This window comes from Mesoplodon mirus (assembly GCF_964341445.2).
Source record: "Mesoplodon mirus genome assembly, chromosome: 5".
In the NCBI taxonomy this organism is placed as follows: domain Eukaryota; kingdom Metazoa; phylum Chordata; class Mammalia; order Artiodactyla; family Ziphiidae; genus Mesoplodon; species Mesoplodon mirus.
In genome coordinates this window covers 105,912,342-105,928,920 of record NC_138980.1, presented here as the reverse complement: position 1 = coordinate 105,928,920, position 16,579 = coordinate 105,912,342, and the positions used below count along the sequence as shown (strand labels likewise).

The window sequence follows — 16,579 nt, the reverse complement described above, 5'->3', positions numbered from 1 at the left end:
CATTGCTTCATCTGTAAAATGAAGACAATAGTACCTATTTCATGAGGTGATTGAGAGGATTAAATTAGATTTTACATGTGTGCATTTAGCACAGTGCCTGGTACGCCACTGTGGTCACTAATATATCCTTCTTATAAAATTTCTGAGGAACTTCAGTTAACTCAGAGTATGAAAGCAGGTTATGAAATGAGAGCAACACTGTACTTGAAACCCAAGAAGATTGGAATCTAACTTTATTTCTTCCACTTAATAGCTAATAGTTTGCAGGGAGTCAATGAACATATTTGGGCATTTTTGAGTTTAAAGAAAACACGACATGGTGGGATAAATTGGGAGACTGGGATTGACATATATACACTAATATGCATAAAATAGATAACTAATAAGAACCTACTGTATAAAAATAAATTAATTTAATTTAATTTTTTTAAAAACCCAATAATCAAAAAAAAAGAAAAGAAAAGAAAAGAAAAGAAAAGAAAACATGACAGAGGGTGGTTCCAATAGGTTCATGAAGGATTTCCACCTCATAGAATTATGTTTTATTTGAATTGTGTTGGTGGTCATAATTTTGGAAGGTTTATTCTCAAGTGCTAGAGTACATGATAGTGATGAACTGAAGTGGGCTCTCATGAGGTGATGGGTTTATATAGCTTAAAACGTACAGATTAGCATCTAGGGAATATACTGTAACAGAAAATACAGGGTTGTTTATAATTTTCAAGAGTGATTCTTGCTTTAATACTTTACAGTACATCTTATCCCCTGTTGACAACATGTTTAACGGTATCTCAATAATTTCTTGAAAAATGCAGTCTGCCTTTCTTTGGGTGAGGGCTGTTAGGAATGGAGTTGTGCAAAGGAGCTGTCCTTCAAAGACCACTTCTTCCCACCAACATTTCCCAGGTGTCCATCCATGCAGCCCCAGACAAATGGAGTCAAACACATTATGCTTTGGAAGCATCATTGAAGCTGCTGGACTTTTACGAAAATTACTTTGATATCCGCTATCCACTCGCAAAACTGGGTAGGTTCAAATTCCACATCATCGTCTTTATTTTTAGAACATACTTTGATTTCGTCCCTCTTAGTATGTGATTTAAATGAGCACTAAAGACGTTCAGTTAGCCCAGAAAGCAATAATTTGTACCTCAGAGATGGTCCTAGAGTGTAGAAAATAAAGTATTATGAGAAGCCCAAGTACTGTGGTTCATTTCTCTATTCTTTTACAAGGTTTAATGTTAAAATATCTGCATTTTATATTAGATTTAAATGGATGAATTTTCTGGAGCATATATTTTCTTCTGTACCATATTTGTACAAGACTAGCAATCTTTCATAAAAGTTGCCGAAGGTTTATGTAAATAGCTGAAAATTGTCCTTCCATCTATTATCTACCGTGGGTCTGAGGCTGGAAGATAAGACTGTGGCACAGACTTAAAAAAAAAAAAGATTTGGAGGAAATAGATAATTTGAATGTAGTAGTCGTAGATCTTTATATGAGAAAATACACATAGTCTATCTTGGTTGGTTTTAATTTTCTATCTTAAAAATTAAAAATTGTGATTCTTATGTTGCAGAATATATAAAAACCATGACTTAAATTTTATAACTTATATAGATTAATTTTTAGAGTTTCTGACAATAACAAAACACTGTGTTTCTTTGGGACTTTAGAACACACACCTTATCATGTCCTTCCTCCCCTTTCCTGCCCAACCTCCATACAGTTTTAGAGAGTTAAAAGGGACCATCAGAAGACATCTCCAGGTGGTTGTCCCTACAGTTCCTGAGTCTCACTGTATTATTATAGCACAGGTTCTATACACCTTTTAGTATGGATATACTAAATCAGTTTACCCACAGTCCACTGCTGTCCTCTGTCAAAAATCAAGGAAAGATCAAATAACAGCTATCAACAATCTTAAGTTGCTTCTGAAAAATGCAACCTTGAAGATCATATGAAGTGAATGTATTTAAAATAAAACTAACTGAGAGGAAACACACAGCTTAGGAAAAAATTGAGCAGATATAAGCATTTCTAATGGCTTTGGGAAATAATATAACTAATATAAAATCATCAATGCAATTTAGAAAAGGAGTCATTCCCACATTTGAAGTGCTAATGAATACTAATCTTTATTAGTGCTAGTTTGCTTTTTGATTGCATTATAAATATTTGATTTTATCCACTAGAATTAACCAATACTAATTCCAGACATTGTAATTGCAAGCCAAGTGACTTGATTTATTTCAAACTTTTAAAAAATTACCTTTCTTTTCAACCAAAGAGCAGTATTTTTTCCAATATGGCCTGACAGAATAAACAGAAAGAAGTCCAAGATTAAATATTAGCCAGAAGTTTTCTGATTTACATGACGTCATTGGCAGAGGGTATATATATATATATATATATATATATATATATATATATTCACACACAGATATGATATAAATTACATTATATCTGAGTTGCTTAAACATGATTAAATTTCACTTTTTTTTCCCTAAGACTTTGTCAAGAACTAGAAGAAATATCAATGTTGAAAAGGAAATTGAGCTCAGAAAGAAGTGATGCCAACAGCTTTTTTCCTCTACTGCCTTAGAAGGACACTTAGAGGCTGTATGCGCTAGAAATATTAATTGAAATATTGACTATAGAGATGCTCCTAAAAGGTGTTCCCCTGAAATTAAAATCCCCTTTTTTTCTTTTTTGTAGAAATGAGTTCATTATATGTTTTGTTGAATTCCAGACATATTAGAAATTATTTGATACCTCATATTTTCAAAGTTTTTCTGTAGTACTAATATAAAATACAATAGGAGAGTTTTAAAATGAATTTTTTTCTCAGCAGTAATGCACTCAAGGTATTTTCAGCAACTACAAGACACCATATCAATGTTAAGACACTCTTGATGTTTTCAGAAAATCTGCTTATATACACTGAATGGTTCATAACATATTTGAGGAGGAAGCAAATCCCACTTCTGGTGTGGAAGCCATAATGATCAAGTGTGGTTGTTCTTATTTCTTAGATCTAGTTGCCATTCCTGACTTTGAAAGTGGAGCCATGGAAAATTGGGGCCTTGTCACATATAGAGAGACGTCACTGCTCTTTGATCCCAAGACCTCTTCTACTTCTGACAAACTGTGGGTCACCAAAGTCATAGCTCATGAGCTAGCACACCAGGTACCTGGCACTCATGACATTCTCTTAGCATCAGTTCAAAAGAGCATTATGCAGAACACCACCAATATTCCTGAAACAACGTAAAATCATGTCATTTTACTTCTAGAGGGGACCTTAGGGATTATCAAGCCAAACATGATATGTCAAGTAGAAGAATGTTCAGTCTCTAGACAATGGGTCTCACACAGGAATTTTATCACAAGAGAAGTGGCCACTATATCCTCTAAAACCCTTCAAGGCAAAGCCTCCAAATGTCTTTTAGTAAAGAAAAGTGAAGACCATGCAGATACATAAAGCACAGAATTAGAAACCCTACAAATAGAGATTTCTATTAAAAATATTTCCCCTTATACCCTCTAATACGGTGGCATTCCAATCTAGGGCAAAATCAATCTCCTTTCAATTGGAATCTGTGATTATTCAGCCATAATGAAGTATTTTCAAGTCTGTGCACTCATGGGCTGCTGACCCTGGACACATTACCTAACTCTCTAAACTTCAGTGTCCTCGTCTATAAAATTAAGTTCATAATAGCTCCTGCTTCTTGAAACTGTTGTAAGGATTACAGATAAGTGTCTATGTCTGTCATGTAGTAGGTACTCAGTAAGTGTTAGTTATTAATGATGGTTACAGTGACCACCACTGCTACCATTTCTTACAGAATAAGATTTCCAAGGTCCATCTATCAACACTGTATTACATACAAATGTGAAACAGTAAAACTAGCTCTACAGATATCAGAGACTTTTTCCACTCTATTTCATTTCTGAAAATTCCCCATTATGCAGTGAATTATTAAAGGCACCGGAAACTCTCTTTTACCGTGTAGGCAAATATCATTCCATTGTAGAAGCTGGTAAAATCTCTTATTTTTAAATGTTTAACTTTATCCTTTACCATGACCATAATAATAATAAGGGGAGGTTGTTTGTTTTTGTTTGTTTTCTTTTAAGCAGCAAACTAAGAACCCAGTTACTTAGGAGCCAGGCTCAGCACTTTATTTTGAGAACATAGGAACAGCTTCCTCTGGTTTAGCATCTCCCCTCTGGCCCATCTTAGGGGTTTGGATCATTAGTCTCTGGAAGCTCTAAAGCACTTAACTGAGTCTGGGTATTCCTAATTTTCTACCCAATGTTCATAGGGAAATAATCAGAGAGCTCTACTTCTGAGGCTCCATCCTCCCTTAAGGCCTTCCTTTAATAGCTTCTCTTTTATGGGGACGCAGTGTTCAGGGCTGAAGCAGCAGGCCCCAGTGGCCTTGACTATTTTGTTTCCCCATTAATCTCCATATGACTATGTCACTCCTCTGCGTAAAACCCTGGCAAAGACTCTCAATGCCTGGGTGAGTAAAGGATCCATAGCGTGGCAAACAAGGCCCCGAGGACCCAGCTTGCCTCCACCTCTCCAGCCTCATCTCTGAACGACACCTTTAACTTTAGCCATCCCAGACTACCTGCCATTACCTGAACAGGTGAGGTTGTATCATTCCTCTGTGTTTTTGCTCCTGCTACCTGATCTGCTTAGAGCACACCCCACTTCCAATATTCCTGAGGACCCCTTGCAAGACTAAGGAAATGAATCGTTTCCCAGTTATTCTACACACTCTCCCAGCAAAACTGATTTTTTCCTTCTGGAATCTCCTCTATCCCTTGTACAGACATAGATCATAGTGCCAATAATGCTTTATTGCATGTATATGCCTGCCAGTTGACCTCCACCATTTGTATTGAGGCAGTGGCTATCTTACATACACCTTTGTATTTCTAACGTATGGTATAGAGCCAGAAACATAGTAGATTCTCAATAGATATTTATTGAATGAATGAATAAACTACTTTTACTGACTGGTGAAATGACCATAACCAGCTTGTACTTCTTGTGTTCATCACTTCTCAAACTGAGGAAACACCCGCTGTCCCTTCTCACAGAACCCCCTCAGAAGATTGGAGCCCACTTGCAATATGATAGGAGGGCTGTAAGAAAAGGTATAGAGCTTGAACTGTTTCTAGAAGCTACAGATCTAGTGATTTGTGTTCTGTAACTGTAACAAGGCTCTTGTGAATCTTAGAATCTTATTGTTTAAGCTTCCAGTCCTTCTGGAGACTGCAATCCTAAAATAGATAAACCGGACACACACTAATATGACAAAGGCCAAATAGATAAAATATAATAATACATAAAAATAATAATATTTAAAATGTGTTACAGATTAAATATAGGTCAAGGGTAAATTTCTATTTAGATTGTCTTTTTGCATCCTTTTAATTTTATTTATATATATTTAAATCTCAGACTTTTATTCATCTTAGTGGCCAAGTTAATCCCTAGAAGTAAATTGGGGCAGAGGACAGCAAGTAAATTTGGTCATCACTAATATTGTGTAACAATCTGAAAGTCCTAAATGAATTCTTATCCTTTTAAGTACCTGCTACTTAATATAAAAAGGTGACTTCACCAAAAATATTTTGGCTTATATTTCTCCTTAGACCATCACCATAAGTCAATGACAAGGTGAGATTATACTTATTGTGCAAAATGTACCCTACGAAATGCTTCATTTTCTTCCTTAATATTAAATCTAATATCTAGGAAATATAGCGAGGATATAGTGGAAGTTGGGGAGTTGGAGACAATATGAACACAAAGAAAGAGAAGTGAAGGAAGCAAAAATGTGGAGAGAGGCGAAGGCAGGGAAATCAGTAGAAGGAGGCTGTGCGGAGAGAAAAGGGTAGCAAAGATAGAGAAGAGGCCTCAGCTACTAAAAGAAAGAAGTTACCACCCATTATATTTTTTGCTATAGTTAATAATTTTTTATATTTGTTTACCTTCTAATAACTGAGTTTTTTCCTCCTAGTGGTTTGGCAACCTGGTTACAATGGAATGGTGGAATGATATATGGCTCAATGAGGGTTTTGCAACATACATGGAACATATCTCTGTTAACGTCACATATCCAGAGCTACAACTAGTAAGTCACAATTTTGTATGTCATACTGTATGCCCTAAGGAATCATTAATTTACTACTAAAATTTTTAGAGAATGCCAAAGAGAACATAGCATTGAGTCATTGAATCTATGGTGTTTTGTTTTGTATAAGCAGGTTGTATTAGTTTGCTAGGGCTGCCATGACAAAATTCCACAGACTGGGTGGCTTAAACAACAGAAATTTATTTTCTCACGGTTCTGGAGGCTAGAACTCTGAGATCAAGGTGCCGGCAGGTTTGATTTCTTCTGAAGCCTCTCTCCTTGGTTTACAGATGACCGCCTTCTCACTGTGTCCTCACATGGTCTTTCCTCTGTGCTCACACATCTCTGGTGTCTGAGTTTTTAAATGTCCTCTTCTTACACCAGTCAGAGTGGATGAGGGCCCACCCTAATGGCCTCATTTTAATTCAGTCCCCTCCTTTTAAAGGCACTATCTCCAAATACAATCTGGGGGCTAGGGCTTCAGCATATGAATGGGGTGGCAGGCACATAACACAGATGATAGAACTGGATGAGACACTGGAGGTTTTAGAGAGCAGTCAACATAAATCCCTCACCCTAAAGTTTGTGGATAGATAGTGAAAATAGCACAAATATACAGCTGTGTATGTGGGGTGAGAGGAAAGGATCACTGTCCATATACAATGATATAGGACAAAACAATGCCCATGGCTATAGATCCTGTGCAGAGTTGTTGGCATGTAACCTGAATTGAGCATGACTGGGGACACACTCCTCCAGAATTTCCAAAGGGTTCGTTAATTTCCCCAAAATGTGTGAAAAGATTTCTTCAAACATGTCTTTTTTAATAGGCACAAGAGGGTCTGAACAGCACATATCAAGGTAGTTAGTAATGGATAATTAGCTCTTTGAGGTAGACATTTGGTCCAGTACAATTACAGACAGACATGGATTCAAAGTCAGTGTCTTCTTATTTGCTGTGTGCTGAATCTGTGGTTTAATCCCAAAGCTTCATACATTCTCACTTGTAAAATGTATATAATGCATCTCCCTTGCAGGGTGTTGAAAGGATTGCAGATGATAGATGTAAGATCCTAGCACACAGCACGTGTTCACTAAATGGGAACCTTAGTTTTATTTTTGTATCGAAGGGATTGGCTCATGGTAAATATTCAGGCAGCATCTGAGGGAATGTCAAATTTATACCTTTACAAAATAGAGAATTGGTGAAAGGGGAATATATAAGGGGAAAGAAACATCTTGTAAGAAATATTGAATACCTACTTCTGAGAATATCTTATAAAACCTATCGTGTTTCCTATTGCTTTGAGAATGTCAAATGGAAATTGAAAAAAAATTTCTCTCCTCTTTAGGATGACGATTTTCTGTACATGTGTTTTGAAGTAATTAAAAGAGATTCATTAAATTCATCCCATCCTATCTCCAATCAAGCAGAAACCTCTACTCAAATACAGGAAATGTTTGATGTTGTTTCCTATCAAAAGGTAGTAAATGCTGTGGACTAGTGGAAGCTCTGCTTTTGGGAGAAATATAATGAGGCCAGTACATCAACAGTTTAAGTTGTTGGTGCCAGGTTATTGCTACCTGTTTCACTTTTTATTTGCTGTTCATTTATCAGACATTACACATGTTCCATAAAATATAAGCTTCCTTTAAAAACATATACTACCTTTTCCTTTATCTTTTTTTCTTTGCTTTTATTTGTAATTTAGGGAGCTTGTATTTTGAATATGCTCAAGGATTTTCTGAGTGAAGAGAAATTCAAGAAAGGAATTATTCACTACTTAAAGAAGTTCAGCTATAGAAATGCTAAGAATGATGATTTGTGGAGCAGTTTTTCAAATGTAAGTCCTCTGTTAAGTTATAGTAGACTGCTGTTAAGCCTAAAAAATGACAAGCTAATTATGAAGGTTTATAAATAGTTACATTGTCAGGCAACAATATTTGACCTCCTTCTCTTTGGTTTCCCTTTTATGGTTGACCCTACACTTTTGTCTTTTTTTCCAAATCTTTCATAACTTTGTAATTCCTTCATGTAACACCTGATCTTCTCTTCCCAAATTTAAGGTTGAACTCTACTTGCTCAAATGTATTTCCCAGCCTGTATTCTCTGTTGAGTGAGACACACCTCCTCCCTCATAGGAAGAAATCCTGTTCAATCCCTGTCATGCCTCTGTTTCTAGTGCTCTTGTACCTGAAGGGCTCTCTCTTCTTTCCAACAATTCAGGTGCTGTCCATCTTTTGAGATCTAGCTGAGATTTCACCTCCTCCTTACAGACAGCTCCAGCCCTCATTGATTTGCCTTTCTGCTGAATGCCTAGAAGTGCACTTATGAATCTGTTCCATCCAGTGACATTCTCTTTTATTGGTTTCCATTGGTTCAATAATAACAATGATAATAATAAACAAAATTTGCTTAAGAGAAAGAATCATGTCAGGCCCTTAGCATTCTATTGACCCTATAATCAGTTAATGATTGATTAAAGAACATATGGTCTCTCTGTCATTGGGATTCATGTAGTATAGTAGGTAAAACAGAGAAAACATGCAGTCAACTCAGATGATTCTAATAATTATTAAAATATTCTTAGATTTTCAAATGCAAGGACAATACTTTGTTATAGAAGTAATGAACTGGCAGAGCTTGTGCCTGCAGGTAGAAGAACCCTAAGTCATTGTACACGGAAGAGGTCCCCTCTCCTTTCTAAGCACGTATGTCCCAGGGACAGTAATAATATTGTTCAATATTTGTATAGCACTTCACAGTTTAAAAAGAAACTTCATGTGCATTATCTCATTCGATTTTTCTGTGCCCTTATTAAGTCTGGACCCTCAAGGTTTAACTTATGTGTGAGTTTGTGGTTAAAGAGACAAATGCAATAATTAAAATTTTTTTCAAAGTAGCTCAAACATTTTACCCCCATTTCTTGAAAACCCTAAAGGGGATCAAATTGCACGATCCTTTGTAATACTTATAAAGATTCTCCTTATCCATTTTCATCATCTCTTGCAGCTGATCCAGATGTTCTTTCTCCACAATTCTCCCTCAGGTTGTCAACAACAAGCCTTACATTGCTTTTCTCTCCCCTCTCCTTCTCCCTCTCCTTTGCTATGATGTGTACTTGTGTATGTGTCTCTGTGTGTAGACATCAACCAAGCCTTTTTTCAGCAAGGAAGAATCTGTCTTTGGTGTGGGTAGTGGGTGTAAAGTGGACTAAAGGAGATATTTGGGCAATAATTACAGGATCCTTTTAGGTTAACTGTGAGCAATCTTATGTTAATTTTTGTCACTTCATGCTTATAACCATCTCAAGAAGGTAAGGTAGGCATTCTTACCCCATTTTTACAGATGGGAAAACTAATGCTAAGGGAGAGATTTGCTTAAGACCATATACCAAGTGAATGATGTAGTCATTTCTTAAAATCTGTCTTCTGACTCTAAGTCCAGTATTCATTCTTTCAATTACATCACAACTTCTTCCTAGTTATCAGGGAAGTCTCCCATCCAAACTTCCCCTAAAGGTCCTAAGTTCTAGGTGACCCCCTTCTGATGCCAAATGAAACTGTGGGGGACTTACCTGTTGGCTCAGTGGTTAAGAATCCGCCTGCCAGTGCAGGGGACACGGGTTACAGCCCTGGTCTGGGAAGATCCCACGTGCCACGGAGCAACTAAGCCCATGCGCCACAACTACTGAGCCTGCGCTCTAGAGCCCACGAGCCACAACTACTGAAGCCCAGAGTAGCCCCCGCTCGCTGCAACTAGAGAAAGCCTGTGCATGGCAAAAAAGACCCAACACAGCCAAAAATAAAAAAAGAGACTGTGGTAGGAAAATGATAAATTCCTGAGAATACCTAACTCAACATTGTGTCACATAACATCAATTATACATATAAATCAAAAAAAGTAAATTTTATGTATTCTTTAATGAATTGCTGTGCTTATTACCATGTTTAGATGAATTAAATTTTCATGTATCTATGCTAATAAATGTCTGCATTCATATCTAATATGCATATTCAGCCAACTATCAGTGTCCAAAATGGCAGTGCTCTTTTACTCTTGTTTTATAGGATTGTTTAGAAAGTGATTCTACATCTGGTGGATTTTGTTATTCCGATTCCAAGACAAGAAGTAACACAGTAAGTAGAAAGAGACTTGTAGAGTAGAAGAGATTTGGCTCATCGCCTGGCCCAAAGTGAGTGTGTAAAGTCGCCCAACTGTCCCTTTAAATAACTGGAGAGAAATAGAGACTCCACAGTTTTCCTTGAAACAAAGCTGCCTGAAGAAAGAATGCTCAGGCCATTTAGGGGGGTGACGCTGTTACTACTATATTTTTGTTGTTATAATTCAGCTTTCCCACAACCCCGCTGCTAGCTAAAAATATCTCAGCTCAAAATTCTTCTGAGTGGTTACTGCTGCACTGGCATCCTCTAGGCTCTGAAAAATGCCAAACCAAATCTGTTAAGTTTGGAAATAGAGTGAATGTCTTTCTTGAGGCCCTTTTTGTTTACTTCTGGGAAGTTATTGGAGCATTTTAGGAAAGAGAAAAGAAAGTCATCATGGAAAAAAGAAAAGGCAAACTTTTTAAAAAGCATTATGGTAATCCCATCAATTATAGTTTCTAAAGGGAGATTCAGCATCACTCAGTGATCAGCAATACATACCAGAAGCTAAAAAGCTAGAGGTTTTGTTCTCCATTCCATATACTTCTATTGATATAATATTGTTCTATTGGAATTTTTAAAAAGCTTCCCTAAAGAGAGACATTTCTTCTTAAGCCACTTCTCTGGATTCTGTCGTTAATAAAATGGAGAGTAGTTTTTTGGTTTTTGGTTTTATGGTGGGTTTTTTTTTTTTCTGTTTTGAAAGGGAGGCTTCAGTCTCAAGCCCTTCCTCTTGACCTTTCCTGCCCTGTGTTAACCCTCAAGCTCCCACACACGTCCCTGCTTCAGGTAATTTGCAGAGCAGCCCTGGGCAGCGTGGGGAGGGGCAGCATTCTAGTTTCCACATCGCTCCCCTGGGAGATTGCAGCCAGAGTCCCCGCTTCCTGTCCCACCCATGTTTCCAGCGTCCAATGAGGTCGAAGTTTCTCATCTCTCTCTGGCTTCTCTCCTCTGTCTTGAGTTACCAAAGTCACTTGTCATTTCAGCTCACCTTTCTGCGGGAAAATATGGAGGTGAAGCAGATGATGGCTACATGGACTCTGCAGAAAGGAATCCCCCTCGTGGTGGTTAACCGAGAAGGGAATTCACTCAGACTGCAGCAGGAGCGCTTCCTGAACGGGGTGTTCAAAGAGGATCCTGAATGGGGGGCCCTGCAGGAAAGGTGACTGCTTTCCTTCTGTCGGTCTAGTTTACCTCATCTCAGTTTGTTCGTGATCACATTAGCTTTCTTTCAGGTTCTCTGGCAATTTTATGGGGTGCTATTTCTACACAGGACTCAAAGGCCTAAACTAGCCTTGATATCAGCTCAGACTGCATTGTTGAGGGGCACATTCTTAGTAATCCTGGGCCCACCTTTAGAACCTCAGTTCTGATGCAGAAGGTCGTCGGTAATATTTCTAATATAATATACCCTGACTGTATACTAGACTTCTGGGCCCTAATAAATTGTGTGACTGGCCCATACCTAGGAAATGTTATGACAGCTATACACCTGATCAGAAAAGGCATTCCCTATTTGATAAATTAGATGCTAAGACCTTCCTCTCTCTTTTGTTTTTCAGTAAGAGACTATAAATGTAATGTCTTAAAACATGATGTTCTTGGTAATAATAAAAGCAAATCCAATTACCCACACTGTCATCTGTCCTGAGAAAACTTGTTAAAGGCTTTACTAAAATCAAGGTATACAACACTGTCCACCTTCCTCTGATCTATTAGCCCTATCAATAAGATGAATGAGGTTAAATTGAAATGAAATTAATCCAAGTGAATCCATGCTGGCTCTTTTGATTATTATTTTTTCCCAAGGATCTAGCTGTCTAATAACAGTTCTAGAATTTTTCTGAGAATCAGAAGCAAATTCAAAGCCTTTAACACATAGGATATACTGTTTTCCCTTTTTGTGTCATCAGATGTCTATTTCGATCCAACAGCAACTCTTATGCCATTTATCTTCCATTTCTGTGTATGTCCTTCTGAAGTCTGAACTTCAGAGAGCTTAAACAACTTGAAGCTTGGCAACACAGGCTGGAAAATTTAATGTTTGATTTACTATTGCAAAAACAGGACTCATAATTCTGTAACTTATCAAAATGTCAGCAGAGAGAGTTCAGTAGTGTGGTTGGCCCAGAATAACAAATATCTACTGCAATGATCTTGATTTTTCCTCTACCTGAAACAGTATTTAGATTACTATTATAAAATTATTATCCTCTGATCCATGCTTATCCAAACTCATGAAATGCTACTCTTCCTCTCTTTATTCCCAGATATGTTTATCTGGAAAAATCTCTTTCTAGAGTCAAGATCCATCCAGGAATCTCGATCCATTAAGTCCTGGTGATATCTATGTGTCTATTTTTACCAATTTGTATAAATTTTTCAGTTGCTTTGTTAATTATCTGTACTCTCTGGATTAGCAGGTAGATTATCCCTTTTGACCCTTTATTAGATCGTCTGTGTCTGCTGTTTCTTTCACTATTTTATATTTTTCTGAAGACTACTGGGCACATTCTCAGTTACTATTCTTTCTGTTTTATACCTATTGGTATTTTCAAGCATGTGATTTTACAGGATTACTATAGCTAATATGACTTACTGTGATAGATGAAATGAGTTCTAGAAGCTGCTAGAAAGTTAGTCAGAAAAAAATAGCCAATTTCAGTTATTTACCATAGTAGGGCCATTGAAAAGTAACTGAGGCCTTTTCCTCCAATCCATTCTGCTTCTCTGCTGTCTGGACTTGGCTGGTGTGCAGATCCTGACACACTGCTGCAGGCACTTAGCAGTTGGGGGGTTGAATGTGGGTAGCTTTGTTGAACAAAAGGATTAAGTAGAAAATCATACTGGAGTAAGATCGTTACCTTGGAGGGCTTTTCCTACAGCTTTGGTTCAGTTCTTTGAATTAATATCAGGCTGTCATAATTTTTGGAAATATGAAAGGAAGATTGATTTTTTTTTCTCTTACTTAGAAGAAAACAATCAGCAGAACTTGTTGTGGTATGATATTTGGACAGCAAATGGCACGGGTAATTGTGACAGTTCAACTAGGTATACATTGCTGCTCCTTCATAATCATTATGGAAGAAATGTTGCACACCCAAGGATCTGCTAGTCTTAGCCTATAAAATTTATGATGGTGTGAAGGATGAGTGATTAGGTGTCTTTTACAGCCTATCCAAGTCTGATGATGTGAAAATTGAAATGGCCATTAATTTAGTCTGTAACAGTCTTTACTTTCTAACATAGGTACCTTTGGCATATCCCAGTGACCTATTCTACAAGTTCCTCTAATGCAATTCACAGACACGTTCTGAAATCAAAGACAGGTAATGAACTAACTAGCCAATAGCTGTTTTAATTCTGAAATTAAACATGTTCTGAGATATTTGGAGGAAAGATACTGTAAGTCAATCTGATAATGAATGATATATATTTGAGGAAGTTCTCATTTTTCCATATATGTGTTACTAAAAGAACCCTTTAGCTAGAAAGTCTGAATTTTTTATTTAGTGGAAAATTCTCTTGTGCTTCTAGCACTTAGAGATAGGTTTACATTTATATTAAGAAATGATGGCATCCTATCTTATGTCTTTTAATACATACTAGTTCAGTGGATAAAGGCATACACTCTGGAATTGATTCGCTCTGGATTCAAATCCTCATTCTGTCACATATTAGATGTGTGCCCTTAAGAAAATTTTTTAACTTCTTCTGAGTTTCAGTTTTCTCATCTTATTTTGAATGGGGATTAAGCCTCACAGAGCTTTTGAGAGAATATGGTAATGTTATCTTACCACCTAGTATAATGTCTGTCATATTAAAAATAATACAGTTTTAATTTCCCCTTTAAACACATCACTGAAATTTGAGAATGTTGCCATCGTAATGTCGTGTTCAGCCTACAGTCCTTATTTTGCCCAAAATAAGGACTGGACAGATGGATCACCTATTTACATATACATATTTCAATGAGCAGTAAATAAACCTTGAGACAAGGCCACCAATAAATCAAGCCAAATTCCAGTCATGTTCATCATCTGGCTCACTGGGCCCTTGCATGCCTCTTAAACCTTCATAGACTGCTTTTGAGAACAAATTCATCAGTCCTTTTCCTAGGAATTAGTTTATTTATTAATTTAATAAGGTCATCATCCCCAAAATAAGCCATCCAGCAGACTATGAAAATAAGGATCATTGTTGAGTCTTCCAAAACTTTGTCTTCTCCTTTATTTATTAGTAATAGTATGGAGAAATAGTATGGAGACTAACACTTTTGGAGATGTTCCTGGTGTGCACGTCAATAAGGAAATACTTATACCAATTTTCTCCTCCTAGATACTCTGGATTTACCTGAGAAGACCAGTTGGGTAAAATTCAATGTGGATTCAAATGGCTACTACATTGTCCACTATGAGGGGCATGGATGGGACCAACTCATTACACTGCTGAATCAGAACCACACATTTCTCAGACCTAAGGACAGAATAAGTCTGATTCATGATGCATTTCAGCTAGTAAGGTAATGCAAAAATTCATCTGATTTCATAGGAAATAACTGCTTTATCACCAGATAAAGCAAACGTTCAGTATTAATCATTCACATGATATGGATATGAATGGAGGTCAAATACAGGCCGTTAGGCCACAGCTTACCCACTGATAAAGTATTTTGACCCATCCAGCATTTAAAAATTTAATCCAACATTTTAAAATATGGAGAAGTTTATGTAGAAATCCTGACTTCTGGAATCTCTTAAATAATGAGAAAATTTGGCAACTGTAGGCCTTCATTCCCACAGGGCAACCATACAGGAGTGTAGAGTGGGCAGATCTTCCTTTGGGTCAGGCCTACATTCTCCTATGTACCAAAGTCCTAAATGGTACACATGAGGGGCCTGCTTCACTCACTTATGGTGGACCCTCCAGGCATTTATTAAGCTTTTGACCTCAGATTTTAAATTTGTTTATGCTGGTAGCTTGCTGTTTCACCAAATACCAATGTAATCTGTTGGACAAAAGGTATAAATATGGTTATAACCTTTACAATTTTAAAATCTAGTACACAATCCATTCATTACTTTGCTCACATTGGGGAAGTCAATATGAAATTGGTAGAAAAATGAAGGAGGAATTGACTGTTTATGTTTATTCCTCTTTTTACTTTCCTGGAAAGACAAAGTGTTTTCTTTCCTTTTTCCCATTTATCATCAACAGAATAATATGTAGAATAAATCACAAGGTCACCAATGGAAAAAAAATTGGGGATCAGGTGGTGTATTTTGCATTATGTAAGCTTTTCCTATTCTGAGAATTACTGTAATGTACTCACTTTATTCAGTGTGACATATTTTTTCCTTTCCGATCCTTATTTAGGTCAAATTACATAAAGGTAACCAGCAAGACATCTCTCAGACACAGCTTCTCTGTACAATAGAGTTCCCTAGTTAGAAAAGTGAGAGGATTGAGAGCTTAATCCTCAGTCCCATAGGTCTCAGGAGCATCATAGTAGCATAGCTATCCTACATCTGAGTGGATGCATGATAGACTAGCTGAGAAGTGGATTATCATTAGTTGAGGGAGGTTTGTCTGCTTAAAGGAGATACTCTGAGCAGATTGCAAAGAAGGTAGATTACAAATTTAAGACCAGGCAGAAGGAAGAATATTGACAACTCAGCAAATGAAAGCCAATCTTTCAAGTAGTTGCAAAGTCTTTTTTGCTGTTTCTAGCCTCTAAATTTATGTGTAGTGTAAATTTAGCAGAAGGAACCCTATAGTTACTGATGCATCAGTGGAAAAGCAATCATTTCTTTACTAGGTAGACTGGTTAATGAACTTCTGAGTACAAATTTTGGTTTAAAACTAGTCAACTAAGTACTACCTCTTCACTTATTGTTTGACCTTTGATAAGCCATTTAACCTTTCTAAGCCTAAATTTTCTAGTCTTTAAAACTTTTCTTGTCTTTAAAACTCCAATAATAATAATGTCTATCATGCAGGGTTGTTTTGAGGATTGCTTAAGATAATGTAGATAAAGCACTAAGTACAGTAATAAATGCTCAATAAATGGTAGCTGTTAGCATTATTAGTATTATCTAATATAAATTGTTTAAAAGATCATGCATTGAATGGGAAGGTGAAGTGATAACATAGAAAAATGCATTTCAAATAATGTGAAATTGGAAAAAAAGCAGAATGTAAGCTTAGGTATTATTATGTTTGCAGTTACATGAAAAAAAATAAGCTAAAAGTGAGA

General features: G+C 36.8%; 1 protein-coding gene across 1 annotated transcript in view; it reads left to right on the top strand.

Annotated features, from left to right (window-relative positions):
• The window catches only part of ERAP2 (endoplasmic reticulum aminopeptidase 2), a 39,746-nt gene that overhangs the window by 11,397 nt on the left and 11,770 nt on the right, over window positions 1-16,579 (top strand). The window contains exons 5-13 of the mRNA XM_082622617.1: window positions 907-1,027; window positions 3,037-3,191; window positions 6,046-6,159; window positions 7,512-7,643; window positions 7,872-8,003; window positions 10,231-10,299; window positions 11,310-11,485; window positions 13,573-13,652; window positions 14,662-14,845. Of these exons, the coding sequence (XP_082478743.1) occupies window positions 907-1,027; window positions 3,037-3,191; window positions 6,046-6,159; window positions 7,512-7,643; window positions 7,872-8,003; window positions 10,231-10,299; window positions 11,310-11,485; window positions 13,573-13,652; window positions 14,662-14,845 (1,163 nt within the window). The remainder of the gene's footprint in view (window positions 1-906; window positions 1,028-3,036; window positions 3,192-6,045; window positions 6,160-7,511; window positions 7,644-7,871; window positions 8,004-10,230; window positions 10,300-11,309; window positions 11,486-13,572; window positions 13,653-14,661; window positions 14,846-16,579) is intronic.